General features: G+C 43.2%; 1 protein-coding gene across 4 annotated transcripts; it reads left to right on the plus strand.

Moving 5' to 3' along the window:
- LOC112236060 (cationic amino acid transporter 2-like) lies at positions 1-27,740 on the plus strand. 4 transcript variants are annotated; one of them, XM_042326111.1, is made up of 14 exons: positions 1-156; positions 517-550; positions 1,048-1,222; positions 3,762-3,963; positions 16,496-16,651; positions 16,785-16,950; positions 18,589-18,725; positions 19,161-19,383; positions 19,918-20,054; positions 20,709-20,811; positions 20,902-21,035; positions 25,865-26,031; positions 27,150-27,258; positions 27,494-27,740. In XM_042326111.1, exons 3-14 carry the CDS (start codon positions 1,055-1,057, stop codon positions 27,622-27,624), a joined length of 1,833 nt encoding a protein of 610 aa, XP_042182045.1. In that variant the 5' UTR covers positions 1-156; positions 517-550; positions 1,048-1,054; the 3' UTR covers positions 27,625-27,740. The 4 variants fall into 4 exon arrangements, with proteins under 4 accessions (XP_042182045.1, XP_042182047.1, XP_042182046.1 ...); XM_042326113.1 differs by having other exon boundaries at positions 1,051-1,222; XM_042326112.1 differs by having other exon boundaries at positions 1-550.
- Positions 27,741-27,913: the final 173 nt, after the last annotated feature.

Below are 27,913 nucleotides of genomic sequence, written 5' to 3' on the forward strand. Positions count from 1 at the left end.
GAGAGAGAGAGAGAGAGAGAGAGAGAGTGAGACAGAGAGAGAGAGAGAGAGAGAGAGAGAGAGACAGAGAGAGAGAGAGAGAGAGCTGAATGGAATGTCTCTGATTCTCAATGTTCCGTCTCAGAACACATGATAACATGGAACTTCTATCGTAAGGTGAGTACACATTCTATTGATTCACACACCTGCTATTAGATATTACATCCCTAATACATGTTTTCATATGACTTATCTGTTTAATTAACATGTATTTACATGACATAGCGTAAATATTTCCTTCCATACTTGACTCATTTAGGTTTATCCCATGGATAAAACTTGTCAAGTTAAGTTTTGGCTAGAGTCGTGAGTCATGTAGCAGGTTAGGGCGTAGTTATAGAGCCAGTGGGCATCAGGAGAAAAACGACAAGCAACAGTACTCTTCTGTCAGGCAGGTGATTAAGGCATAAAATTAAAATAATTAAGTGATTGAAGGAAGGAATAATCAACACTATCAATTGTCTCTCCTAAACACAGCACAGCTCTGTAACAGGGAATCACTCACTAACAGGTAAGCAGACAAACAAATATTGATGTATTTATTATTTGGTAGATTAATGATAGTGATTTTGGGCCGTTTTAAAAAAAGACTGCAAACTTGTCACTCAGTGGTGCGGAACTCTTGGAGTTAGCGTGCCTCGTGTAAGAATGTTACTGATAGGGACAGTCCATGAAGTAGCTTATGGATTTTACCATGGACTTACAAAGAGCACGGTTTGCATAAAGAAGACTTCATGAAATAAATGGAAACTGATCAAGGTTTATTGATAATGTTTCTGATATTATACTGCTGATCTTTCAAACTGTGGTAAAGACAGACAGTTTTAAATGCATTTTCTTCAATGTAACTTTTGATCTTATTAGAAAGTAATGTTCTTGAACATCATGTCGTCAGGAATGAGTCAGTGTTAGGGGTGACCCCCCCTGCTGATACCCTTTTCTCTCTCTACCTTCTCTCATGACACCCCCCTCTCTCTTCCTCCCACAACCCCTGACCTCTGACCCCAGTAGAAGGATGACCTGCCACTCATTGAGCTCCTTTGTACGGAGCCTGTCCAGGAGAAAACCTCTGGAGCCCGAGGGAGAGGAGTCCACGTTCAACCGCTGTCTGACCACCCTGGACCTGGTGGCCCTAGGGGTGGGGAGTACCCTGGGAGCAGGGGTCTACGTTCTCTCTGGAGAGGTATGGATACATTAACACTGTTGATCTGGTGGCCCTAGGGGTGGGGAGTACCCTGGGGGCAGGGGTCTACGTTCTCTCTGGAGAGGTATGGATACATCTTCTTCTTAGTAAACTCATTTATTTTCATTTAACACTGTTGACTTGGTGGCCCTGGGGGGGTGGGGATTGATTACCTAGGGGGCGATATATGGATATATCTCTGATTGTTGCACTTATCCTTTTCTCTTTTTTAACGCTTACCTGTCAACACTTTAATACTTTAACACTTAGCCTTATGTAACACTTTAATATAACACTTTAATGTAACACTTTAATATAACACTTTAATGTAACACTTTAATATAACACTTTAATGTAACACTTTAATGTAACACTTTAATGTAACACTTTAATATAACACTTTAATGTAACACTTTAATGTAACACTTTAATATAACACTTTAATGTAACACTTTAATATAACACTTTAATGTAACACTTTAATGTAACACTTTAATATAACACTTTAATGTAACACTTTAATTTAACACTTTAATATAACACTTTAATGTAACACTTTAATGTAACACTTAGCCTTATGTAACACTTTAATATAACACTTTAATGTAACACTTTAATGTAACACTTTAATATAACACTTTAATGTAACACTTTAATGTAACACTTTAATATAACACTTTAATGTAACACTTTAATGTAACACTTAGCCTTATGTAACACTTTAATGTAACACTTAGCCTTATGTAACACTTTAATATAACACTTTAATGTAACACTTTAATGTAACACTTTAATATAACACTTTAATGTAACACTTTAATGTAACACTTTAATATAACACTTTAATGTAACACTTTAATGTAACACTTTAATATAACACTTTAATGTAACACTTTAATGTAACACTTTAATATAACACTTTAATGTAACACTTTAATGTAACACTTTAATATAACACTTTAATGTAACACTTTAATGTAACACTTAGCCTTATGTAACACTTTAATATAACACTTTAATGTAACACTTAGCCTTATGTAACACTTTAATGTAACACTTTAATGTAACACTTTAATGTAACACTTTAATGTAACACTTTAATATAACACTTTAAAATAACACTTTAATGTAACACTTTAATATAACACTTTAATATAACACTTAGCCTTATGTAACACTTTAATGTAACACTTTAATGTAACACTTTAATGTAACACTTTAATGTAACACTTAGCCTTATGTAACACTTTAATGTAACACTTTAATGTAACACTTTAATATAACACTTAGCCTTATGTAACACTTTAATGTAACACTTTAATGTAACACTTTAATGTAACACTTTAATGTAACACTTTAATTTAACACTTTAATATAACACTTTAATGTAACACTTTAATGTAACACTTAGCCTTATGTAACACTTTAATGTAACACTTTAATGTAACACTTTAATGTAACACTTTAATGTAACACTTTAATGTAACACTTTAATGTAAAACTTTAATGTAACACTTTAATGCAACACTTTAATGCAACACTTTAATGTAACACTTTAATGTAACACTTTAATGTAACCCTTTAATGTAACACTTTAATGTAACATTTTAACATAACAATTTAATGTAACAATTTAATGTCACGTTTCAACGTAACATTTGAATGTTTCACTTGAATGTAAGAATTCTACGTAACACTTTATCGTAAAACTTTTACGTAAAACTTTAACCTAACATTTAACCTAACCATGTCATGAGTATATCTGGACCACCTATTGAGATGTGCCTTTTGTTCAGTAAAACAAATCCAATCAAATTGTATTTGTCACATGCGCCGAATACAACAGGTGTAGACCTTACAGGGAACTGCTTACTTACAATCCAGTAACCAACAATGTAGTTTTAAGACAAATAAGTGTTAAGTAAAAAATAAGAAATAAAATCTACAAATAATTAAAGAGCAGCAGTAAAATAACAATAGCGAGGATATATACAGTGGGTACCGGTACAGAGTCAATGTGCGGGGGCACCGGTTAGTCGAGGTAATCGAGGTAATAGGTACAGTACATGTAGGTAGAGTTAACGTGACTATGCATAGATGATAAACAGAGAATAGCAGCGTAAAAGGGTGTGACTTCATTTGCTTTTGAAAAACTTACCCCAACCAGTGTCACACTTCCTCATTCTCGCTGTGCAGTACGGGTGCTCTGGAAAAACATGAACAAGTGCTCCGGAAATAAGCAAATATGTCAAACGCTTTCAGTATAGTGATGCAGGTCTCCAGAAGGTGTACACATGAAATTGTAAATAATGCACAATGAGGATGGGGAAGTGAATTGTTGGTTGTGGTAAGTAAAAATAAAAAATGAAATCGCAAAAACAGTGTCTGGACCTTTCTATAATATTTTAGGGAGTTTCCCTAGCCACTGGGCTTCTGCATCTGCATTGCTTGCTCTTTAGGGTTTTGGCCTTGTATCTGGAAACTGCTGATATAAAAAGGGATTTATAAAATCTATTTAATTGATAATGATATCTATTAGGTTGCTAGGACGTCGTCAGGTCCCAGCATCATCATATCCTTCTTCATCGCTGCCGTGGCCTCCATCTTTGCCGGCTTGTGCTACGCTGAGTTCGGGGCCCGCGTCCCCAAAACGGGGTCTGCGTATCTGTACAGCTATGTGACGGTGGGAGAGCTACTGGCGTTTATTACCGGATGGAATCTGTTGCTGTCCTATGTCATAGGTAAGATACAACTGCATACTACTTCATTCTACTTCAGGAGTTTTCCTAACTATGATTTTGGGAGTGAACTATTCCTATCTGATCTACACTCACAGGCCAGTTTATTAGGCACTCCACCCCATTCATGAAAATGGATTTCTCCTATAGACAGTCACGTGGCTGTGGCTTGCTATATAAAGCAGGCAGACGGGCATCGAGGCATTCAGTTACTGTTCGATTGAACGTTAGAATGGGCAAAACGTGTGACCTAAGCGACTTTGATAATGTTATGATCATCGGTGCCAGGCACGCCGGACTCAGTGTCTCAGAAACGGCTACACTCCGGGGCTTTTCACGCACGACAGTGTCTAGGGTTTACCAAGAAGGATGCAACAAACACAAAACATCCAGTCAGAGGCAGTCCTGTGGGTGAAAATAGCTGTTGATGAGAGAGGTCAAATGAGAATGGAAAGAATCATGCAAGGATACAAAGTGAGAAAAATAAAACTCCTGTCCAAATATAAAGATCCAGTCCATTTAAAGAATTGTAGGCCCCTTAAACTTCAGTGCTGTAATGCAAAAAATTCTAGCAAAATGTATAGCACGTAGAATTAAAAAGGTATTGTCGGACATTATTCATTCTAATCAGACAGGTTTTTTACATGGATGATACATTGGAGATAATATAAGGCAAGTACCAGAAACAAAAAAACACTATAAAAAATCTGGGAATCCAGGCCTGCTCTCCATAGCAGACTTTGAAAGGGCTTTCGATCAAGTACGGCTGGAGTTTATATATAAATGCCTGGAACATTTACATTTTGGAGAAGCTCTAATAAAATGGGTTAAAATCATGTATAGTAACCCTAGGTGTAAAATAGTATAGAATGGCTACTTCTCAGAAAGTTTTAAACTGTCAAGAGGAGTAAAACAAGGTTGTCCACTATTGCCATATCTATTTATTGTGGCCATCGAAATGTTAGCTATTCAAATCAGATCCAACACTAATATCAAGGGAATAGAAATCCGTGGCTTAAAAACAAAGGTGTCAGTGTACGCTGATAATTCATGTTTTCTTTTAAATCCACAATTAGAATCTCCCCACAGCCTCATAGAGGATCTAGATACGTTTTCTAACCTCTCTGGAACCAGATTATGATCAGTTTATTATGTATTGGATCTCACAACAATACTACTTTTACATTACCATGTAGTTTACCAATAAAATGGTCTGGTGGTGACGTGGACATACTCAGTATACATATCCTGAAAGAAAGAAACGATCTCACGACAATACATTTTAAGAGAACGTTTGCAAAAATGGATAAGATCTTGCTACCATGGAAAGGAAAACACCTGTCCATTTGTGGAAAAATCACCCTGATTAACTCTAGTCATATCCCAGTTTACCCTGATTAACTCTTTAGTCATATCATATCCCAGTTTACCTTGATTAACTCTTTAGTCATATCCCAGTTACCCTGATTAACTCTTTAGTCATATCATATCCCAGTTTACCCTGATTAACTCTTTAGTCATATCCCAGTTTACCCTGATTAACTCTTTAGTCATATTGTCAGAGTCTATCTAAAGATAGCGAAGGAGTCAGGCGCAGGACACAGATAAGAGTAACAATCACTGATTTACTCAATGCAAAACATAACAAACTCCCGTTCCAAACAGGGACAAAACAGACTCAAAATACAACACATCGGAATACAGGAAAGACAATCACGCACAAAACAGAAAGGGAAACCAGAGGGTTAAATAAGGAACATAATTATGAGATGGGGAACCAGGTGTGTAAAACAGACAGAACAAAAGGAAAAATGAAACATGGATCGGTGGCAGCTAGAAAGCCGGTGACGTTGACCGCCGAACGCCGCCCGAACAAGGAGAGAGAACAACTTCGGTGGAAGTCGTGACACATATCCCAGTTGACCTACTGTCTTATGGTCTTGCTTACACCTAGCAACGTGCTTTTTAAATTATATGAGAAAAAAATATTCCACTTTATTTGGAACGGCCAGACAAAAGTAAACTTAAATTTATGTAAAGAATATGAATTCGGAGGGCAGAAATTATTAAATACTAAAGCATTAGACCTCACTGAAGGCTTCAGTCATACAAAAGCTATACGTAAATCCAAACTGGTTCTCTAGCAAATTAGTAAGAATGTCTCACCCCATGTTCAAGAAAAGCCTTTTTCCTCTTTATTCAGATTATAACCTCTCACTTTCAGTTATTTGAAAAGGAAATCATCTCCCAAATATCACTATAAATATAAGCCATAGAAAGTTGGTTGCAATTTCAATTTAATCCACCAAAAAAGACAGAACAAATAATTAAACAAATATTGTGGTTAATTAAACTCAAATATATTAGGAGGCCTTTTGCCTTTTGATAGGCCATCATTGTAAATAAGAATTTGTTCTGAACTGACATGCCTAGTTAAATAATGGTTAAATTAAATTTAAAAACAATTTAAAAAAAGGTATAGTCTTTGTTAATGATATCATAAATACCACTGGTGCAGTTATGTCACACATGCAGCTAACTAAAAGATGTGTAAATGTCTGCTTTACCCAGAATTACAACCAACTATTTGCCCCAACTATTACCTCAAAAAATGGATGAGGAAAGTGGAAGGGGGTTAAGGTAAGGCACTGGTCTGTCGGCCCTGCATTAAAGACCATCATTAGTTAAAGAGAATTGTGATAAATTAAAATATATACCAGTTTCATTTAAGGACCAAAAAATTGATAGCAGTGCCATATAGATGGTAAAATAGTTGGAAGAGATTTTTGACGTACCGATTCCATGGCACATGGTTTTATGAACTGATACGCAAATTTAAATAATTGTTCAGAATTCTTTCAGCCAACAGAATGTTACTTATATGGGGGATACAGCCTTCCCCGCTCTACAGATTTTGCTGCGAAGAGGCAAAATAATTAGATCATTCGTTTTGGTAATGTCCATATGTAGCTTGTTTTTGATCGCAGATTCAGAAATGGTTGAAGAATTGCAATATTTAACTGGAGCTAACTCTACAGATAGCACTACTGGGTGATCTAAAAAGTCATAGTCAATCGATCAATAATATAATCATACTTTTAACCAAAATGTTTATTTTCAATTAATGATCTGTACAAAAAATTAGAATATAACTTTTGTGAAACATCACAGCACAGTTAAAAAATATATGGCAAATATAAATCCAGTATGGATGATGTTAAGAGATAGATTTAAGGGGTTGAATGGAGCTGAAGGTTGGGACTAATAACCACTAATAACAACTAGATATCTAATGTAAAACACACTGTGTTCGTAAAACGTATATAGGTTAACAACTCTTTTGAAAGAGCACAGTTTGAAAGATATGATAAATAGAAATCAAACCGGATGGACATCAGAAATACATGGGAGAGTTTGAGGGTAGAGGAAGGACATCAGTAATAGATGGGAGAGGTTGAGGGTAGAGGAAGGACATCAGTAATAGATGGTTGAGTGTAGAGGAAGGACATCAGAAATAGATGGGAGAGGTTGAGGGTAGAGGAAGGACATCAGTAATAGATGGTTGAGTGTAGAGGAAGGACATCAGAAATAGATGGGAGAGGTTGAGGGTAGAGGAAGGACATCAGTAATAGATGGGAGAGGTTGAGGGTAGAGGAAGGACATCAGTAATAGATGGTTGAGTGTAGAGGAAGGACATCAGTAATAGATGGGAGAGTTTGAGGGTAGAGGAAGGACATCAGTAATAGATGGTTGAGTGTAGAGGAAGGACATCAGAAATAGATGGGAGAGGTTGAGGGTAGAGGAAGGACATCAGTAATAGATGGGAGAGGTTGAGGGTAGAGGATGGATATCAGCAATAGATGGGAGAGGTTGAGTGTAGAGGAAGGACATCAGTAATAGATGGGAGAGGTTGAGGGTAGAGGATGGATATCAGCAATACATGGGAGAGGTTGAGGGTAGAGGAAGGACATCAGTAATACATGGGAGAGGTTGAGGGTAGAGGAAGGACATCAGAAATAGATGGGAGAGGTTGAGGGTAGAGGAAGGACATCAGTAATAGAGGTTGAGTGTAGAGGATGGACATCAGAAATAGATGGGAGAGTTTGAGTGTAGAGGATGGATATCAGAAATACATGGGAGAGGTTGAGTGTAGAGGATGGACATCAGAAATACATGGGAGAGTTTGAGTGTAGAGGATGGACATCAGAAATACATGGGAGAGTTTGAGGGTAGAGGAAGGACATCAGTAATAGATGGTTGAGTGTAGAGGATAATAACCACTAATAACCACTAATAACAACTAGATATCTAATGTAAAACACACTGTGTTCGTAAAACGTATATAGGTTAACAACTCTTTTGAAAGAGCACAGTTTGAAAGATATGATAAATAGAAATCAAACCGGATGGACATCAGAAATACATGGGAGAGGTTGAGTGTAGAGGAAGGACATCAGTAATAGATGGTTGAGTGTAGAGGAAGGACATCAGAAATAGATGGGAGAGTTTAGGGTAGAGGAAGGACATCAGTAATAGATGGTTGAGTGTAGAGGAAGGACATCAGAAATAGATGGGAGAGTTTGAGGGTAGAGGAAGGACATCAGTAATAGATGGGAGAGGTTGAGGGTAGAGGAAGGACATCAGTAATAGATGGTTGAGTGTAGAGGAAGGACATCAGAAATAGATGGGAGAGGTTGAGGGTAGAGGATGGATATCAGCAATAGATGGGAGAGGTTGAGTGTAGAGGAAGGACATCAGTAATAGATGGGAGAGGTTGAGGGTAGAGGATGGATATCAGCAATAGATGGGAGAGGTTGAGTGTAGAGGAAGGACATCAGTAATACATGGGAGAGGTTGAGGGTAGAGGATGGATATCAGCAATAGATGGGAGAGGTTGAGGGTAGAGGAAGGACATCAGAAATAGATGGGAGAGGTTGAGGGTAGAGGAAGGACATCAGTAATAGATGGGAGAGGTTGAGTGTAGAGGAAGGACATCAGTAATACATGGGAGAGGTTGAGGGTAGAGGAAGGACATCAGTAATACATGGGAGAGGTTGAGGGTAGAGGAAGGACATCAGAAATAGATGGGAGAGGTTGAGGGTAGAGGAAGGACATCAGTAATAGAGGTTGAGTGTAGAGGATGGACATCAGAAATAGATGGGAGAGTTTGAGTGTAGAGGATGGATATCAGAAATAGATGGGAGAGGTTGAAGGGTAGAGGAAGGACATCAGTAATAGATGGGAGAGGTTGAGTGTAGAGGATGGATATCAGAAACACATGGGAGAGGTTGAGTGTAGAGGATGGACATCAGAAATACATGGGAGAGTTTGAGGGTAGAGGAAGGACATCAGTAATAGATGGTTGAGTGTAGAGGAAGGACATCAGAAATACATGGGAGAGTTTGAGGGTAGAGGAAGGACATCAGAAATAGATGGGAGAGGTTGAGGGTAGAGGAAGGACATCAGTAATAGATGGGAGAGGTTGAGGGTAGAGGAAGGACATCAGTAATAGATGGTTGAGTGTAGAGGAAGGACATCAGAAATAGATGGGAGAGGTTGAGGGTAGAGGAAGGACATCAGTAATAGATGGGAGAGGTTGAGGGTAGAGGAAGGATATCAGAAATAGATGGGAGAGGTTGAGGGTAGAGGAAGGACATCAGTAATAGATGGGAGAGGTTGAGGGTAGAGGAAGGACATCAGTAATAGATGGGAGAGGTTGAGGGTAGAGGAAGGACATCAGTAATAGATGAGAGAGGTTGAGGGTAGAGGAAGGACATCAGTAATAGATGGGAGAGGTTGAGGGTAGAGGAAGGACATCAGTAATAGAGGTTGAGTGTAGAGGATGGACATCAGAAATAGATGGGAGAGTTTGAGTGTAGAGGATGGATATCAGAAATAGATTGGAGAGGTTGAGGGTAGAGGAAGGACATCAGTAATAGATGGGAGAGGTTGAGTGTAGAGGATGGATATCAGAAACACATGGGAGAGGTTGAGTGTAGAGGATGGACATCAGAAACACATGGGAGAGTTTAGGGTAGAGGATGGACATCAGAAATACATGGGAGAGTTTAGGGTAGAGGATGGACATCAGAAATACATGGGAGAGGTTGAGTGTAGAGGATGGACATCAGAAATACATGGGAGAGTTTGAGTGTAGAGGATGGACATCAGAAATACATGGGAGAGTTTGAGTGTAGAGGATGGACATCAGAAATACATGGGAGAGTTTACGGGTAGAGGAAGGACATCAGAAATACATGGGAGAGTTTGAGGGTAGAGGAAGGACATCAGTAATTTTTTTAAATTTTTTATTTCACCTTTATTTAACCAGGTAGGCTAGTTGAGAACAAGTTCTCATTTGCAACTGCGACCTGGCCAAGATAAAGCATAGCAGTGTGAGCAGACAACACAGAGTTACACATGGAATAAACAATTAACAAGTCAATAACACAGTAGAAAACAAGGGGGGAGTCTATATACAATGTGTGCAAAAGGCATGAGGAGGTAGGCGAATAATTACAATTTTGCAGATTAACACTGGAGTGATAAATGATCAGATGGTCATGTACAGGTAGAGATATTGGTGTGCAAAAGAACAGAAAAGTAAATAAATAAAAACAGTATGGGGATGAGGTAGGTGAAAATGGGTGGGCTATTTACCAATAGACTATGTACAGCAGCAGCGATCGGTTAGCTGCTCAGATAGCTGATGTTTGAAGTTGGTGAGGGAGATAAAAGTCTCCAACTTCAGCGATTTTGCAATTCGTTCCAGTCACAGGCAGCAGAGTACTGGAACGAACGAACGTAATAGATGGTTGAGGGTAGAGGAAGGACATCAGTAATAGATGGTTGAGTGTAGAAGAAGGACATCAGAAATACATGGGAGAGTTTGAGGGTAGAGGAAGGACATCAGTAATAGATGGTTGAGTGTAGAGGAAGGACAGGAGTTAAAAACAAACCAAATAAAACCATTGTAAAATAGACTGTGTCCATAAAATGTATATAGCATCTATAAGCTGGAAATACAGGCCTAAGTGTTGTCCATTAGTTTACTCCAATTAGGGAGGGGGGGTAGAGTTAGAGGGAAATACAGGCCTAAGTGTTGTCCATTAGTTTACTCCAATTAGGGGAGGGGGGTAGAGTTAGAGGGAAATACAGGCCTAAGTGTTGTCCATTAGTTTACTCCAATTAGGGGAGGGGGGTAGAGTTAGAGGGAAATACAGGCCTAAGTGTTGTCCATTAGTTTACTCCAATTAGGGGAGGGGGGTAGAGTTAGAGGGAAATACAGGCCTAAGTGTTGTCCATTAGTTTACTCCAATTAGGGAGGGGGGTAGAGTTAGAGGGAAATACAGGCCTAAGTGTTATCCATTAGTTTACTCCAATTAGGGGAGGGGGTAGGGTTGGAGGGTAATAAAATAAATATATATTTTTTAAAGATGTGTATATTTACAGTATGTATGTATATATGTATGTATGTACTGTATGTTTCCCATGCCAATAAAGCCCTTAAATTGAATTGAATTTGAATTGAGGCAGAGAGAAAGAGAGAGAGACAGAGAGAGAGAGAGAGAGAGAGAGAGAGAGAGAGAGACAGAGAGAGAGAGAGAGAGAGAGAGAGAGAGAGAGAGAGACAGAGACAGACAGACAGACAGACAGACAGACAGACAGACAGACAGACAGACAGACAGACAGACAGACAGACAGACAGACAGACAAACAGACAGGCAGGCAGACAGGCAGACAGACAGACAGACAGACAGACAGACAGACAGACAGACAGACAGACAGACAGAGGCAGACAGACAGACAGACAGACAGACAGACAGACAGACAGACAGACAGACAGACAGACAGACAGACAGACAGACAGACAGACAGACAGACAGACAGACAGACAGACAGAGAGAGACAGAGAGAGAGAGAGAGAGAGAGAGAGTCAGAATTTGCACAGCAGTTTTTATTTTATTTTTTATTTCACCTTTATATTAAATAGGTAGGCTAGTTGAGAACACCTTTATTTAACCAGGTAGGCTAGTTGAGAACACCTTTATTTAACCAGGTAGGCTAGTTGAGAACAAGTTCTCATTTACAACTGTGACCTGGCCAAGATAAAGCAAAGCAGTGCGACACAAACAACAACACAGAGTTACACATGGAAGAAACAAACATACAGTCATTAATAAAATAGAAAATACAATTTAAAAAATAAAAAAGTATATGTACAGTGTGTGCAAATGAGGTAAGATAAGGGAGGTAAGGCAATAAATAGGCCATGGTGGCAAAGTAATTATAATTTAGCAATTTAAACACTGGAGTGGTAGATGTGCAGAAGATGAATGTGCAAGTAGAGATACTGGGGTGCAACGGAGCAACAACAAAAAAATAACACAATGGGGATGAGGTAGTTAGATGGGCTATAATACAGATGGGCTATGTACAGTTGCAGTGATCTGTGAACTCCTCTGACAGCTGGTGCTTAAAGTTAGTGAGGGAGATATGAGTCTCCAGCTTCAGTGATTTTGGCACTGTGATAGACTGCAACCAATTTGCTCAGTAGACTGTTGGAGGCTATTTTTTAAATGACATCGCCAAAGTCAAGAATCGGCAGGATAGTCAGTTTTACGAGGATATTGTAACGACCCTGGGTTACGCGTGGATATCGGATATCGACTCACATATCGGCACAGTCGATAGCGTGCTGGACTTCGGGCTAGAAGGTTGATGGTTTGAGACCTGCTCCCTGCCTGTTTCATTACAGTATGTTTGGCAGCAGATGTGAAGGAGGCTTTGTTGCGAAATAGGAAGCCGATTCTAGATGTAATTTTGGATTGGAGATGCTTAATGTGAGTCTGGAAGGAGAGTTTATAGTCTAACCAGACACCTAGGTATTTGTAGCTGTCCACATATTCTAAGTCAGAACCGTCTAGAGTAGTGATGCTGGACGGGAGGGCAGGTGCAGGCAGTGATCGGTTGAAGAGCATGCATTTAGTTTTACTTGCATTTAAGAGCAGTTGGAGGCCACGGAAGGAGAGTTGTATGGCGTTGAAGCTCGTCTGGAGTTTCAACCAGGAGGTGCTACTGTGCTCTTAAAAACAACTCCACGGCAGTTAAGTTAGCTGATAATTAAGAGCCTAGATAATTGGAGTCATTTACCTAAGGTTAACCAATCACATTTTTGCCTAGACTTAACCAATCACATTCATATCTACCCTCTAGGGCGCTCTCTGCGCTCTGGGTATGTACGATATGACACAACACAGTAAAATTATGATTCAAAATTAACTCTCTTCTCTTACCGTTATCTTCTCAGGGATGTTTTTTTTTATATATATATTTTTTAACCTTTATTTAAGAACAAATTCTTATTTTCAATGACGGCCTAGGAACAGTGGGTTAACTGCCTGTTCAGGGTCAGAATGACAGATTTGTACCTTGTCAGCACGGGGATCCAACGCTCTAACCACTAGGCTACCTGCCGTCCCTACACTCTAACCACTAGGCTACCTGCCGTCCCTACCCTCTAACCACTAGGCTACCTGCCGCCCCTACACTCTAACCACTAGGCTACCTGCCGTCCCTACACTCTAACCACTAGGCTACCTGCCGTCCCTACACTCTAACCACTAGGCTACCTGCCGCCCCTACACTCTAACCACTAGGCTACCTGCCGTCCCTACACTCTAACCACTAGGCTACCTGCCGTCCCTACACTCTAACCACTAGGCTACCTGCCGTCCCTACACTCTAACCTCTTGGCTACCTGCCGCCCCCATCTGTATGACACTACGTGATAAAACAATGAGTACTGATTGATGGATTGACTGTGTAGCACTTCACACACGTCTCCGTATATGGTTTGAAGATGAAAAATGCCTAAATTGGAACGTAGTGCGCTGAATGACATTTTGACTGATAGCACCTCATGACTGATAGCACCGCTCGACTGATAGCACCGCTTGACTGATAGCACCTCATGACTGATAGCACCTCATGACTGATAGCACCGCTTGACTGATAGCACCGCTTCACTGATAGCACCTCTTGACTGATAGCACCTCTTGACTGATAGCACCGCTTGACTGATAGCACCGCTTGACTGATAGCACCGCTTGACTGATAACACCGCTTGACTGATAGCACCGCTTGACTGATAGCACCGCTTGACTGATAGCACCGCTTGACTGATAGCACCTCTTGACTGATAGCACCGCTTGACTGATAGCACCTCTTGACTGATAGCACCGATAGCACCTCTTGACTGATAGCACCTCTTGACTGATAGCACCACTTGACTGATAGCACCTCTTGACTGATAGCACCTCTTGACTGATAGCACCTCTTGACTGATAGCACCTCTTGCCTGATAGCACCTCTTGACTGATAGCACCACTTGACTGATAGCACCGCATGACTGATAGCACCTCTTGACTGATAGAACCTCTTGACTGATAGCACCGCATGACTGATAGCACCGCTTGGCTGATAGCACCGCTTGACTGATAGCACCTCTTGCCTGATAGCACCTCTTGACTGATAGCACCTCTTGACTGATAGCACCGCATGGCTGATAGCACCGCTTGACTGATAGCACCGCTTGACTGATAGCACTGATTGACTGATAGCACCTCTTGACTGATAGCACCGCTTGACTGATAGCACCTCTTGACTGATAGCACCTCTTGACTGATAGCACCTCTTGACTGATAGCACCGCATGACTGATAGCACCTCTTGACTGATAGCACCGCTTGACTGATAGCACCTCTTGACTGATAGCACCGCTTGACTGATAGCACCTCTTGACTGATAGCACCGCTTGGCTGATAGCACCTCTTGACTGATAGCACCGCTTGACTGATAGCACCTCTTGACTGATAGCACCTCTTGACTGATAGCACCGCTTGACTGATAGCACCTCTTGCCTGATAGCACCTCTTGACTGATAGCACCACTTGACTGATAGCACCTCTTGACTGATAGCACCTCTTGACTGATAGCACCGCATGACTGATAGCACCTCTTGACTGATAGAACCTCTTGACTGATAGCACCGCATGACTGATAGCACCGCTTGGCTGATAGCACCGCTTGACTGATAGCACCTCTTGACTGATAGCACCTCTTGACTGATAGCACCGCATGACTGATAGCACCGCTTGACTGATAGCACCGCTTGACTGATAGCACTGATTGACTGATAGCACCTCTTGACTGATAGCACCGCTTGACTGATAGCACCTCTTGACTGATAGCACCTCTTGACTGATAGCACCGCTTGACTGATAGAACCTCTTGACTGATAGCACCTCTTGACTGATAGCACCTCTTGACTGATAGCACCTCTTGACTGATAGCACCGCTTGACTGATAGAACCTCTTGACTGATAGCACCTCTTGACTGATAGAACCTCTTGACTGATAGCACCTATTGACTGATAGCACCTCTTGACTGATAGCACCTCTTGACTGATAGCACCGCATGCAACAAGACGTTTTTTCCCTCATTTTCTTCTGCTAATTGGGTAACTTTTGCAAAAAGAAAATCTGTCTGAGTTAAGGGAAATTCTGTAAATTAAAAGGACTCTGTGTATTTTGAAAGATGAGACGCTGAGGATTATAATAAATACCACTTTGACGTCATTACCCCCCTGAGTCCAAATGGGCCGTTCACATATCATACAAACCTCATGTCGTATACAGTGTCAACATTTATGATCACTATGTTTACTGTTACGAGATGACATGGCGTCATACCGTGGGTTGTTCTGAACCGCACCAAAATGAAGATCTGTTTCTCTGAATTGCCCCGTGAAAGCAATCAAAGATCGTATTTTATAACTTAGCTAGTCATGTTGGCAAAAGAACAAGCTTTCAAATCATGCCCACCAGATTGCGATGTATAATGGGCCGTTTTGGGATTTCATAAACAAGAACAGTAATTGTGTGATGGCGGGGATGCAGGGTTGGGTTCCAAACAAAACAACTACACGTCTGCCTGCTCTAGTTACCCAACTGGCAAAGCTACAGTAGGAGAGCTCTAAAAAGCACCTTATAGCTGAAAACAATAATTACTGAGAAACTGTGGACATGTCTGTCCACTTGGAGACTCCTCTCACTCAAACCTTTGTAATTATCTTGTCTTATGTTACACCTATCCCAACATTTTCCAGGAATATTCTCAACATGTTACTGAATGTATCCAGAGTATTTTCAGATTTCGTTGTCAACAAATGTGGCGAAAAGTACAGTAAATGTCAAATGCGCATAAAATCATCAGTTTAATGTTTGGATTCAGTCTTGTGTCAGGTGAACTGTTGTGTCGTCTCACCTTTGTTTTAATAATTTTCACAGTATCTCCAAACTGTTTCCTTTCAATTGCTACCATGGTTATGCCTATACTTTTCATGTGTCTTCTGTAAGAGACATTTGAATTTAGCCCTATCCATAAAGGCCGATTCCCACCAGTTGTAAAGGGTTGATTGATTGATCCAGCTATTGTCATATTGGCTAATCTCCTCTCATCATTATCCTGTCAGGGACGTCTAGTGTGGCGAGGGCTTGGAGCGGAACCTTTGATGACCTTATCGGCAACGTCATGGGGAATTTCTTCAAAGAAAACCTTTATATGGGCTTCCAGGGCCTCGCAGAATACCCAGACTTCTTTGCTGCTGGGCTCATTATGCTCCTGGCAGGTAAACTAAATCAGATTGATTGACTGATTGATCACTGGTTCGTTTAACAGCATAGCAACATTAAAACTGTCTGGTACTGATGATGATGATGATGATGATGAACACGTGTTTCACGTGTTTCTGTCCTGCGAAGGTCTGCTGGCCTTCGGTGTCCAGGAATCGGCAATAGTCAACAAGATCTTCACGGCCGTCAACATCCTGGTGCTTCTGTTTGTCATTGTAGCGGGCGTTGTCAAGGGAGACGTCGGTAACTGGCAGATCAGTCAGGAGGAGCTCATCAACGCTACAGCGGAATTACAGTACGTTCCATTACAATACACGAGATATCCTTCATCATACCAAACGTGCTAGAAACTTCAGTGGTTGTTGAACACATTTCTACTGGCAAATGTGTGTGAGCGTGTTATAGCCGTGGTATTAGCAGGAAATATTAGCGTGAATCTTTCAACCGAGATTTCTGGAAAACCAGTGAAGATTGGGAAAGTTACTAGAATTTTGCAACCCTATATATATATACAGTTGAAGTCGGAAGTTTACATCCACTTAGGTTGGAGTCGTTAAAACTCGTTTTTCAACCACTCCACACATTTCTTGTTAACAAACTATAGTTTTGGCAAGTCAGTTAGGACATCTACTTCATGCATGACACAAGTCATTTTCCAACAATTGTTTACAGACAGATTATTTCACTTATAATTCACTGTATCACAATTCCAGTGGGCCACAAGTTTACATACACTAAGTTGACTGTGACCTATTGTGACCTCTCTAGGAACCTAACTTCTACAGTCAGTGCATTCGGAAAGTATTCAGACCCCTTGACTTTTTCCACATTTTGTTACGTTACAGCCTTATTCTAAAATGGATGAAATAATGTTTATTTCTCTCATCAATCTACACACAACCCCCCATAATGACAAAGCAAAAACAAGTTTTTAGAAATGCTTGCTAAGTTAAAAAAAAATTAAAACCTAAATATCACATTTACATAAGTATTTTGACCTTTTACTTGAGTCTTCTTGACTCTACAAGCTTGGTACACCTGTGTTTGAGTAGTTTCTCCCATTCTTCTCTGCAGATCCTCTCAAGCTCTGTCAGGTTGGATGGGGAGCGTTGCTGCACAGCTATTTCCAGGTCTCTCCAGAGATGTTTGATCGGGTTCAAGTCCAGGCTCTGACTGGGCCACTCAAGGACATTAAGAGTCTTGATCCGAAGCCACACCTGCATTGTCTTGGCTGTGTGCTTAAGGTCATTGTCATGTTGGAAGGCGAACCTTCGCCCCAGTCTGAGGTCCTGAGCGCTCTGGAGCAGGTTTTCATCAAGGATCTCTCTTTGCTTCGATCCTGACTAGTCTCCCAGTCCCTACCATTGAAAAACATCCCCACAGCATGATGCTGCCACCACCATGGTTCACCGTAGGGATGGTGCTCGGTTTCCCCTAGACATGAGGCTTGGCATTCAGGCCAAAGAGTTCAATCTTGTTTTCATCAGACCAGACAATCTTGTTTCTCAGGGTCTGAGGGTCCTTTAGGTGCCTTTTTGCAAACACCAGCGGGCTACCATGTGCCTTTTACCGAGGAATGGCTTGTTTTGTTACCCTTCCCCAGATCTGTACCTCGACACAATCCTGTATCTGAGCTCTACGGAGAATTCCTTCGACCTCATGGTTTGGTTTTGGCTCTGACATACACTGTCAACTGTGGCACCTTATATAGACAGGTGTGTCCCTTTCCAAATCATGTCCAGTCAATATAATTTACCACAGGTGGACTCCAATCAAGTTGTAGAAACATGTCAAGGATGAGCAATGGAAACAGGATGCACCTGAGCTCAATTTCGAGTCTCATAGCAAAGGGTCTGAATACTTATGCAAATAAGATATTTCTGTTTTATCTCTCATCGTTTTGCAAACATTTCCTATATTGTGACTTCTCCAGGAACCTAACCTCCACAGTCAACGTGACCAGTATGTATGGGGCTGGAGGGTTCTTCCCGTACGGTTTCGACGGGACAATCTCTGGAGCCGCTACCTGTTTCTATGCCTTCGTAGGCTTCGACTGCATCGCCACAACAAGTAGGCCTACCTGCTTTGATCTTTGACAATGCACAGAGACACTAACCTATAGACATCAGAAACATTAATAAAGCCAGGCGCTTCTCCAAGCTTTGTCCATACAGTATCTTTGGTAATGTCTACTCTACTCAGAATACTTTTTGGGGTGAATGTTTAGGCATATTGTAACAGTCGATATTCTTCGTGATTAAACTTTGCTTGCTCAATTGATCGATATTGGCTGATTGATCGACTGATTGACCATTCTACTGACGTCGCTGATTAGAGGACATTGTCACAGGCTATACAAACATCGCTGATTCACAAATATTATCAACCATTATCAGATGCAGCCTAACAGATCGTAATATCAATCAACCCCAATCGACTTATGTACTGGTTGATTGACAGCGCTTCATTCATTCATTCATTCGTTCATTCATTGTCTCTCTCCAGGTGAGGAGGTGAAGAACCCTCAGAAGTCCATCCCGCTGGGCATCGTGGCGTCTCTCCTCATTTGTTTCCTGGCCTACTTCGCTGTGTCGGCGGCCCTCACTCTGATGATGCCCTACTACATGCTGAATGTTAACAGCCCGCTGCCTGTGGCCTTCATGTACATCGGCTGGGGGCCCGCCAAGTATGTGGTGGCTGTCGGCTCGCTCTGCGCCCTCTCCACCAGGTATGTAGGAGAACGCGGGAAGTCCCTGGTCGATGATGTCACCAGGCGTCATTACGGTTAGTCAGTTGGCCGGTTTGTCTCTGTCTGCCTGCCTGCCTGCCTGCCTGCCTCCTCCCTGCCTCCCTCCCTCCCTCCCTCCCTCCCTCCCCCTCCCTCCCTCCCTCCCTCCCTCCCTCCCTCCCTCCCTCCCTCCCTCCCTCCCCCTGCCTCCCTCCCTCCCTCCCTCCCTCCCCCTCCCTCCCTCCCTCCCTCCCTCCCTGCATTCTAAAACGAGATAAACCATAGTTACCAGGTTGCAAATGATTTGTAAATCTAGCCTCGTATTCTGTTGTTATAGCTGTTTTGCTGAGATTGTAACGTGGTCCTGTGCTGAGTCTGCATGCCAAATGGCACCCTTATCTCTTTATAGTGCACTACCCTATTGGCCCTGGTCAAAAGTAGTGCACTATATAGGGAATAGGGTGCCATTTGGGGCATAAACCTGAGACTGTAACATGTCTGATGGCTCTCTGTGTCTGTCTGTCTCCTGTACAGTCTGTTGGGTTCCATGTTCCCCATGCCCCGCGTACTGTTTGCTATGGCCAGAGACGGCCTCCTCTTCAAGCCCCTCAGTAAGGTCAGCGCCAGACAAAGTCCTGTCATCGCTACCCTCTCCTCCGGGGTCGTAGCAGGTAACACCCCATCCCTCTCTATCTCTCTCTACCCTCTCCTCCGGGGTCCTAGCAGGTAACACCCCAACCCTCTCTATCTGTCTCTCTACCCTCTCCTCCGGGGTCCTAGCAGGTAACACCCCAACCCTCTCTATCTCTCTCTCTACGTTCTCCTCCGGGGTCCTAGCAGGTAACACCCGATCCCTCTCTATCTCTCACTCTACCCTCTCCTCCGGAGTCCTAGCAGGTAACACCCGATCCCCCTCTATCTCTCACTCTACCCTCTCCTCCGGGGTCCTAGCAGATAACACCCCAACCCTCTCTATCTCTCTCTCTACGTTCTCCTCCGGGGTCCTAGCAGGTAACACCCGATCCCTCTCTATCTCTCACTCTACCCTCTCCTCCGGAGTCCTAGCAGGTAACACCCCAACCCTCTCTATCTGTCTCTCTACCCTCTCCTCCGGGGTCCTAGCAGGTAACACCCCAACCCTCTCTATCTCTCACTCTACCCTCTCCTCCGGGGTCGTAGCAGATAACACCCCAACCCTCTATCTCTCTCTCGTTCTCTTTCTCTCGTAGAGATATGAAGAGTTTGTTGTGTTTGGCTTATGATATATTTTGTGTAATGATTTATCTACGGTAAATACTTGAATGCTTGTTTGTTTTCCTTTCCAGCGATAATGGCCCTGGTGTTTGACCTGAAAGCTTTGGTTGATATGATGTCAATTGGGACACTCTTTGCCTACACACTTGTGGCTATATGCATTCTTATACTTAGGTAAGTATTTCACAAATATCCAAACTTAGATAAACAGCCATTGTCTATTTAGCTAAATAAAAGGTACTAAGTTGACTTTGTAACATCTAGGTACCAAGAGACCCAATCAGAAGACTCAGATCTCCAGATCCTTGAATCAAGCACCAAGTTTGGTTGTCTCAAACCACCATCATTTCCAACATCGGGCACCTCGAAAACAGTCACAAGTTTGACTGTCTTTTCTGGTAAGCATGACGGTTTGACAAGAAATCTCCAATAAATCTGTCTTTAAATTTGACAAGTAATATTATTCAAAGATTGTCTACATTTTAAAGGTGCTGTAGTACCTGCAGTGGGACATTATGTAGCCTTCCACCCTTTCTTTCAGACATTCTTCCATCGGCCTCTCTCTGTTCAGTTGTTCTTCTCTCACCTCCTTCCTCTCTCTCTCTGTTCAGTTGTTCTTCTCTCATCCCCTTCCTCTCTCTCTCTGTTCAGTTGTTCTTCTCTCACTCCCTTCCTCTCTCTCTGTTCAGTTGTTGTTCTCTCACCCCTTCCTCTCTCTCTGTTCAGTTGTTCTTCTCTCACCACCTTCCTCTCTCTCTCTGTTCAGTTGTTCTTCTCTCACTCCCTTCCTCTCTCTCTCTGTTCAGTTGTTCTTCTCTCACCCCCTTCCTCTGTCTCTCTGTTCAGTTGTTCTTCTCTCACCCCCTTCCTCTCTCTCACTGTTCAGTTGTTCTTCTCTCACCCCCTTCCTCTCTCTCTCTGTTCAGTTGTTCTTCTCTCACCCCCTTCCTCTCTCTCTCTGTTCAGTTGTTCTTCTCTCACCCCCTTCCTCTCTCTCTCTGTTCAGTTGTTGTTCTCTCACCCCCTTCCTCTCTCTCTCTGTTCAGTTGTTGTTCTCTCACCCCCTTCCTCTCTCTCTCTGTTCAGTTGTTCTTCTCTCACCCCCTTCCTCTCTCTCTGTTCAGTTGTTCTTCTCTCACCCCCTTCCTCTCTCTCTGTTCAGTTGTTGTTCTCTCACCCCCTTCCTCTCTCTCTCTGTTCAGTTGTTGTTCTCTCACCCCCTTCCTCTCTCTCTCTGTTCAGTTGTTGTTCTCTCACCCCCTTCCTCTCTCTCTCTGTTCAGTTGTTGTTCTCTCACCCCCTTCCTCTCTCTCTCTGTTCAGTTGTTCTTCTCTCACCCCCTTCCTCTCTCTCTGTTCAGTTGTTCTTCTCTCACCCCCTTCCTCTCTCTCTGTTCAGTTGTTCTTCTCTCACCCCCTTCCTCTCTCTCTCTGTTCAGTTGTTCTTCTCTCACCTCCTTCCTCTCTCTCTCTGTTCAGTTGTTCTTCTCTCACCCCCTTCCTCTCTCTCTGTTCAGTTGTTGTTCTCTCACCCCTTCCTCTCTCTCTGTTCAGTTGTTGTTCTCTCACCCCTTCCTCTCTCTCTGTTCAGTTGTTGTTCTCTCACCACCTTCCTCTCTCTCTGTTCAGTTGTTCTTCTCTCACCACCTTCCTCTCTCTCTGTTCAGTTGTTCTTCTCTCACCACCTTCCTCTCTCTTTGTTCAGTTGTTCTTCTCTCACCCCCTTCCTCTCTCTCTCTGTTCAGTTGTTCTTCTCTCACCCCTTCCTCTCTCTCTGTTCAGTTGTTCTTCTCTCACCCCCTTCCTCTCTCTCTCTGTTCAGTTGTTCTTCTCTCACCCCCTTCCTCTCTCTCTCTGTTCAGTTGTTCTTCTCTCACCCCCTTCCTCTCTCTCTCTGTTCAGTTGTTCTTCTCTCACCCCCTTCCTCTCTCTCTCTGTTCAGTTGTTCTTCTCTCACCCCTTCCTCTCTCTCTGTTCAGTTGTTCTTCTCTCACCCCCTTCCTCTCTCTCTCTGTTCAGTTGTTCTTCTCTCACCTCCTTCCTCTCTCTCTCTGTTCAGTTGTTCTTCTCTCACCCCCTTCCTCTCTCTCTGTTCAGTTGTTCTTCTCTCACCCCCTTCCTCTCTCTCTCTGTTCAGTTGTTGTTCTCTCACCCCCTTTCCTCTCTCTCTGTTCAGTTGTTCTTCTCTCACCCCCTTCCTCTCTCGCTGTTCAGTTGTTGTTCTCTCACCCCCTTCCTCTCTCTCTGTTCAGTTGTTCTTCTCTCACCCCTTCCTCTCTCTCTGTTCAGTTGTTCTTCTCTCACCCCCTTCCTCTCTCTCTCTGTTCAGTTGTTCTTCTCTCACCTCCTTCCTCTCTCTCTCTGTTCAGTTGTTCTTCTCTCATCCCCTTCCTCTCTCTCTCTGTTCAGTTGTTGTTCTCTCACCCCCTTCCTCTCTCTCTCTGTTCAGTTGTTGTTCTCTCACCCCCTTCCTCTCTCTCTCTGTTCAGTTGTTCTTCTCTCACCCCCTTCCTCTCTCTCTCTGTTCAGTTGTTCTTCTCTCACCCCCTTCCTCTCTCTCTGTTCAGTTGTTGTTCTCTCACCCCCTTCCTCTCTCTGTTCAGTTGTTCTTCTCTCACCACCTTCCTCTCTCTCTCTGTTCAGTTGTTCTTCTCTCACCACCTTCCTCTCTCTCTCTGTTCAGTTGTTCTTCTCTCATCCCCTTCCTCTCTCTCTCTGTTCAGTTGTTGTTCTCTCACCCCTTCCTCTCTCTCTCTGTTCAGTTGTTCTTCTCTCACCCCCTTCCTCTCTCTCTCTGTTCAGTTGTTCTTCTCTCACCCCCTTCCTCTCTCTCTCTGTTCAGTTGTTCTTCTCTCACCCCCTTCCTCTCTCTCTCTGTTCAGTTGTTCTTCTCTCACCCCCTTCCTCTCTCTCTCTGTTCAGTTGTTCTTCTCTCACCCCTTCCTCTCTCTCTGTTCAGTTGTTCTTCTCTCACCCCCTTCCTCTCTCTCTCTGTTCAGTTGTTCTTCTCTCACCCCCTTCCTCTCTCTCTCTGTTCAGTTGTTCTTCTCTCACCCTCTTCCTCTCTCTCTCTGTTCAGTTGTTCTTCTCTCACCCCCTTCCTCTCTCTCTCTGTTCAGTTGTTCTTCTCTCACCCCCTTCCTCTCTCTCTCTGTTCAGTTGTTCTTCTCTCACCCCCTTCCTCTCTCTCTCTGTTCAGTTGTTCTTCTCTCACCCCCTTCCTCTCTCTCTCTGTTCAGTTGTTCTTCTCTCACCCCTTCCTCTCTCTCTGTTCAGTTGTTCTTCTCTCACCCCTTCCTCTCTCTCTCTGTTCAGTTGTTCTTCTCTCACCTCCTTCCTCTCTCTCTCTGTTCAGTTGTTCTTCTCTCACCCCTTCCTCTCTCTCTGTTCAGTTGTTCTTCTCTCACCCCCTTCCTCTCTCTCTCTGTTCAGTTGTTGTTCTCTCACCCCCTTCCTCTCTCTCTGTTCAGTTGTTCTTCTCTCACCCCCTTCCTCTCTCGCTGTTCAGTTGTTGTTCTCTCACCCCCTTCCTCTCTCTCTGTTCAGTTGTTCTTCTCTCACCCCTTCCTCTCTCTCTGTTCAGTTGTTGTTCTCTCACCCCTTCCTCTCTCTCTGTTCAGTTGTTGTTCTCTCACCCCCTTCCTCTCTCTCTTCAGTTCAGTTGTTCTTCTCTCACCCCCTTCCTCTCTCTCTGTTCAGTTGTTCTTCTCTCACCCCCTTCCTCTCTCTCTCTGTTCAGTTGTTGTTCTCTCACCCCCCTTCCTCTCTCTCTGTTCAGTTGTTCTTCTCTCACCCCCTTCCTCTCTCTCTCTGTTCAGTTGTTGTTCTCTCACCCCCTTCCTCTCTCTCTGTTCAGTTGTTCTTCTCTCACCCCTTCCTCTCTCGCTGTTCAGTTGTTGTTCTCTCACCCCCTTCCTCTCTCTCTGTTCAGTTGTTCTTCTCTCACCCCTTCCTCTCTCTCTGTTCAGTTGTTGTTCTCTCACCCCCTTCCTCTCTCTCTGTTCAGTTGTTCTTCTCTCACCCCCTTCCTCTCTCTCTGTTCAGTTGTTGTTCTCTCACCCCCTTCCTCTCTCTCTGTTCAGTTGTTGTTCTCTCACCCCCTTCCTCTCTCTCTCTGTTCAGTTGTTCTTCTCTCACCCCCTTCCTCTCTCTCTCTGTTCAGTTGTTCTTCTCTCACCCCCTTCCTCTCTCTCTCTGTTCAGTTGTTGTTCTCTCACCCCCTTCCTCTCTCTCTCTGTTCAGTTGTTCTTCTCTCACCCCCTTCCTCTCTCTCTCTGTTCAGTTGTTCTTCTCTCACCTCCTTCCTCTCTCTCTCTGTTCAGTTGTTCTTCTCTCACCCCCTTCCTCTCTCTCTGTTCAGTTGTTCTTCTCTCACCCCCTTCCTCTCTCTCTCTGTTCAGTTGTTGTTCTCTCACCACCTTCCTCTCTCTCTGTTCAGTTGTTCTTCTCTCACCACCTTCCTCTCTCTCTGTTCAGTTGTTCTTCTCTCACCCCCTTCCTCTCTCTCTCTGTTCAGTTGTTCTTCTCTCACCCCTTCCTCTCTCTCTCTGTTCAGTTGTTCTTCTCTCACCACCTTCCTCTCTCTCTCTGTTCAGTTGTTCTTCTCTCACCACCTTCCTCTCTCTCTCTGTTCAGTTGTTCTTCTCTCATCCCCTTCCTCTCTCTCTCTGTTCAGTTGTTGTTCTCTCACCCCCTTCCTCTCTCTCTCTGTTCAGTTGTTCTTCTCTCACCCCCTTCCTCTCTCTCTCTGTTCAGTTGTTCTTCTCTCACCCCCTTCCTCTCTCTCTGTGTTCAGTTGTTCTTCTCTCACCCCCTTCCTCTCTCTCTGTTCAGTTGTTCTTCTCTCACCCCTTCCTCTCTCTCTGTTCAGTTGTTCTTCTCTCACCACCTTCCTCTCTCTCTCTGTTCAGTTGTTCTTCTCACACTCCCTTCCTCTCTCTCTGTTCAGTTGTTCTTCTCTCACCCCCTTCCTCTCTCTCTCTGTTCAGTTGTTCTTCTCTCACCCCCTTCCTCTCTCTCTGTTCAGTTGTTCTTCTCTCACCCCCTTCCTCTCTCTCTGTTCAGTTGTTGTTCTCTCACCCCCTTCCTCTCTCTCTGTTCAGTTGTTGTTCTCTCACCCCTTCCTCTCTCTCTCTCTCTGTCTCTCTCTCTCTGTCTCTCTCTGTCTCTCTCTCTCTCTCTCTCTCTCTCTCTCTCTCTCTCTCTCTCTCTCTCTCTCTTCTCTCCAGTGGTGTGTGTATGCGGTCTGTGCGTCCTGCTGACCCAAGCGATAGACGCTATACAGCGGCAGGAGATCTGGAGCATGGTGTGTGTGTCCATCGTAGCCTTCATCCTCCTGGTCCTCGTCATCGTCATCTGGAGGCATCCACAGAACCAAGCCAAGGCTGCTTTCATGGTGAGAAGCACTGTCGGAAGATGGACACCTGCATATAAAGAACGTTAATCACAGGCTATTCAAACATTATCACAGGCTATTAAAACATCGCTGATTAGAGGACATTATCACAGGCTATTCAAACATCGCTGATTAGAGGACATTATCACAGGCTATTCAAACATCGCTGATTAGAGGACATTATCACAGGCTATTCAAACATCGCTGATTAGAGGACATTATCACAGGCTATTCAAACATTATCACAGGCTATTGAAACATCGCTGATTAGAGGACATTATCACAGGCTATTCAAACATCGCTGATTAGAGGACATTATCACAGGCTATTCAAACATAGCTGATTATAGGACATTATCACAGGCTATTCAAACATTATCACAGGCTATTCAAACATTATCACAGGCTATTCAAACATTATCACAGGCTATACAAACATCGCTGATTAGAGGACATTATCACAGGCTATTCAAACATAGCTGATTATAGGACATTATCACAGGCTATTCAAACATTATCACAGGCTATTCAAACATTATCACAGGCTATTCAAACATTATCACAGGCTATTCAAACATAGCTGATTATAGGACATTATCACAGGCTATTCAAACATTATCACAGGCTATTCAAACATTATCACAGGCTATTCAAACATTATCACAGGCTATTCAAACATTATCACAGGCTATACAAACATCGCTGATTAGAGGACATTATCACAGGCTATTCAAACATTATCACAGGCTATTCAAACATCGCTGATTAGAGGACATTATCACAGGCTATTGAAACATTATCACAGGCTATTCAAACATCGCTGATTAGAGGACATTATCACAGGCTATTCAAACATCGCTGATTAGAGGACATTATCACAGGCTGTCCAAACATCGCTGATTAGAGGACATTATCACAGGCTATACAAACCTCGCTGATTCACAAATATTATCAACCATTATCAGATGCAGCCTAACAGATCGTAATATCAATCAACCCCGAATGTGTTTGAACTCCAGAATGTTTACCTTTGGGCCCGGGACCCTGTGTGGTACGTTGTTTGTGTCTTTATGTTGACATTACAGTAGAGTTCTCTTACCCCCTGCCGTCTGCTCCCAGGTGCCCTTCCTGCCCGTGCTGCCGGTAGTTAGTGTGTTCGTCAACGTCTACCTGATGGTGCAGTTAGGACGAGACACCTGGATGAGATACGCCATCTGGATGGCCGTAGGTAAGTACTCTACCCAACACTTCTCTACCCAATTATACATGCCACAAGCACTAAACTGGGAGGCTGGTGGGGATGGATGGGTCATTTTCTATCTATCTGACCTGATATCAATAGGAGTGTGGGTTGTTTAAAGTTGGTTGGAGGCTATACAGGATGTCAGAGGGTTGAGGGGGGGGTTCTCTCTGATCTCTCTCTCTCTCTCTCTCTCTCTCTCTCTGTGTATGTCTGTCTGTAGGGTTCCTCATCTACTTTGGTTATGGGATCCGTAACAGCGTTCAGAAGCAGAGGAACCAGACCCGCCAGGTGGAGATTGAGACCATCAGCGGTGTGACGAAGAAGGAGGCCTTCAAAGAAGACAGATTCTGAGGCTGAGTGGAAAGGACAACACAGGAGTGGAGAGAAGAGGAGAGGAGAAGAGAGGACATAGGAGCGAGAGACAGGACAGGACGGGAGCTGACAGGACAGGACAGGACGGGAGCTGACAGGACGGGAGCTGACAGGACAGGAAGGGAGCTGACAGGACAGGACAGGAGCTGACAGGACGGGACAGGAGCTGACAGGACGGGAGCTGACAGGACAGGACGGGAGCTGACAGGACAGGACAGGAGCTGACAGGACGGGAGCTGACAGGACAGGACGGGAGCTGACAGGACAG

This window comes from Oncorhynchus tshawytscha, linkage group LG08, assembly GCF_018296145.1.
Source record: "Oncorhynchus tshawytscha isolate Ot180627B linkage group LG08, Otsh_v2.0, whole genome shotgun sequence".
NCBI classification, from domain to species: Eukaryota; Metazoa; Chordata; class Actinopteri; order Salmoniformes; family Salmonidae; genus Oncorhynchus; species Oncorhynchus tshawytscha.

Excerpts from the sequence above, each read along its gene's own strand:
- LOC112236060 (XM_042326112.1), top strand. The coding sequence starts at position 1,055 with ATGACCTGCCACTCATTGAGCTCCTTTGTACGGAGCCTGTCCAGGAGA. Across the intron at positions 20,812-20,901 it reads ATATGCATTCTTATACTTAG|GTACCAAGAGACCCAATCAG; the intron begins GTAAGTATTTCA and ends TGTAACATCTAG. Across the intron at positions 21,036-25,864 it reads AAGTTTGACTGTCTTTTCTG|TGGTGTGTGTATGCGGTCTG; the intron begins GTAAGCATGACG and ends TCTTCTCTCCAG.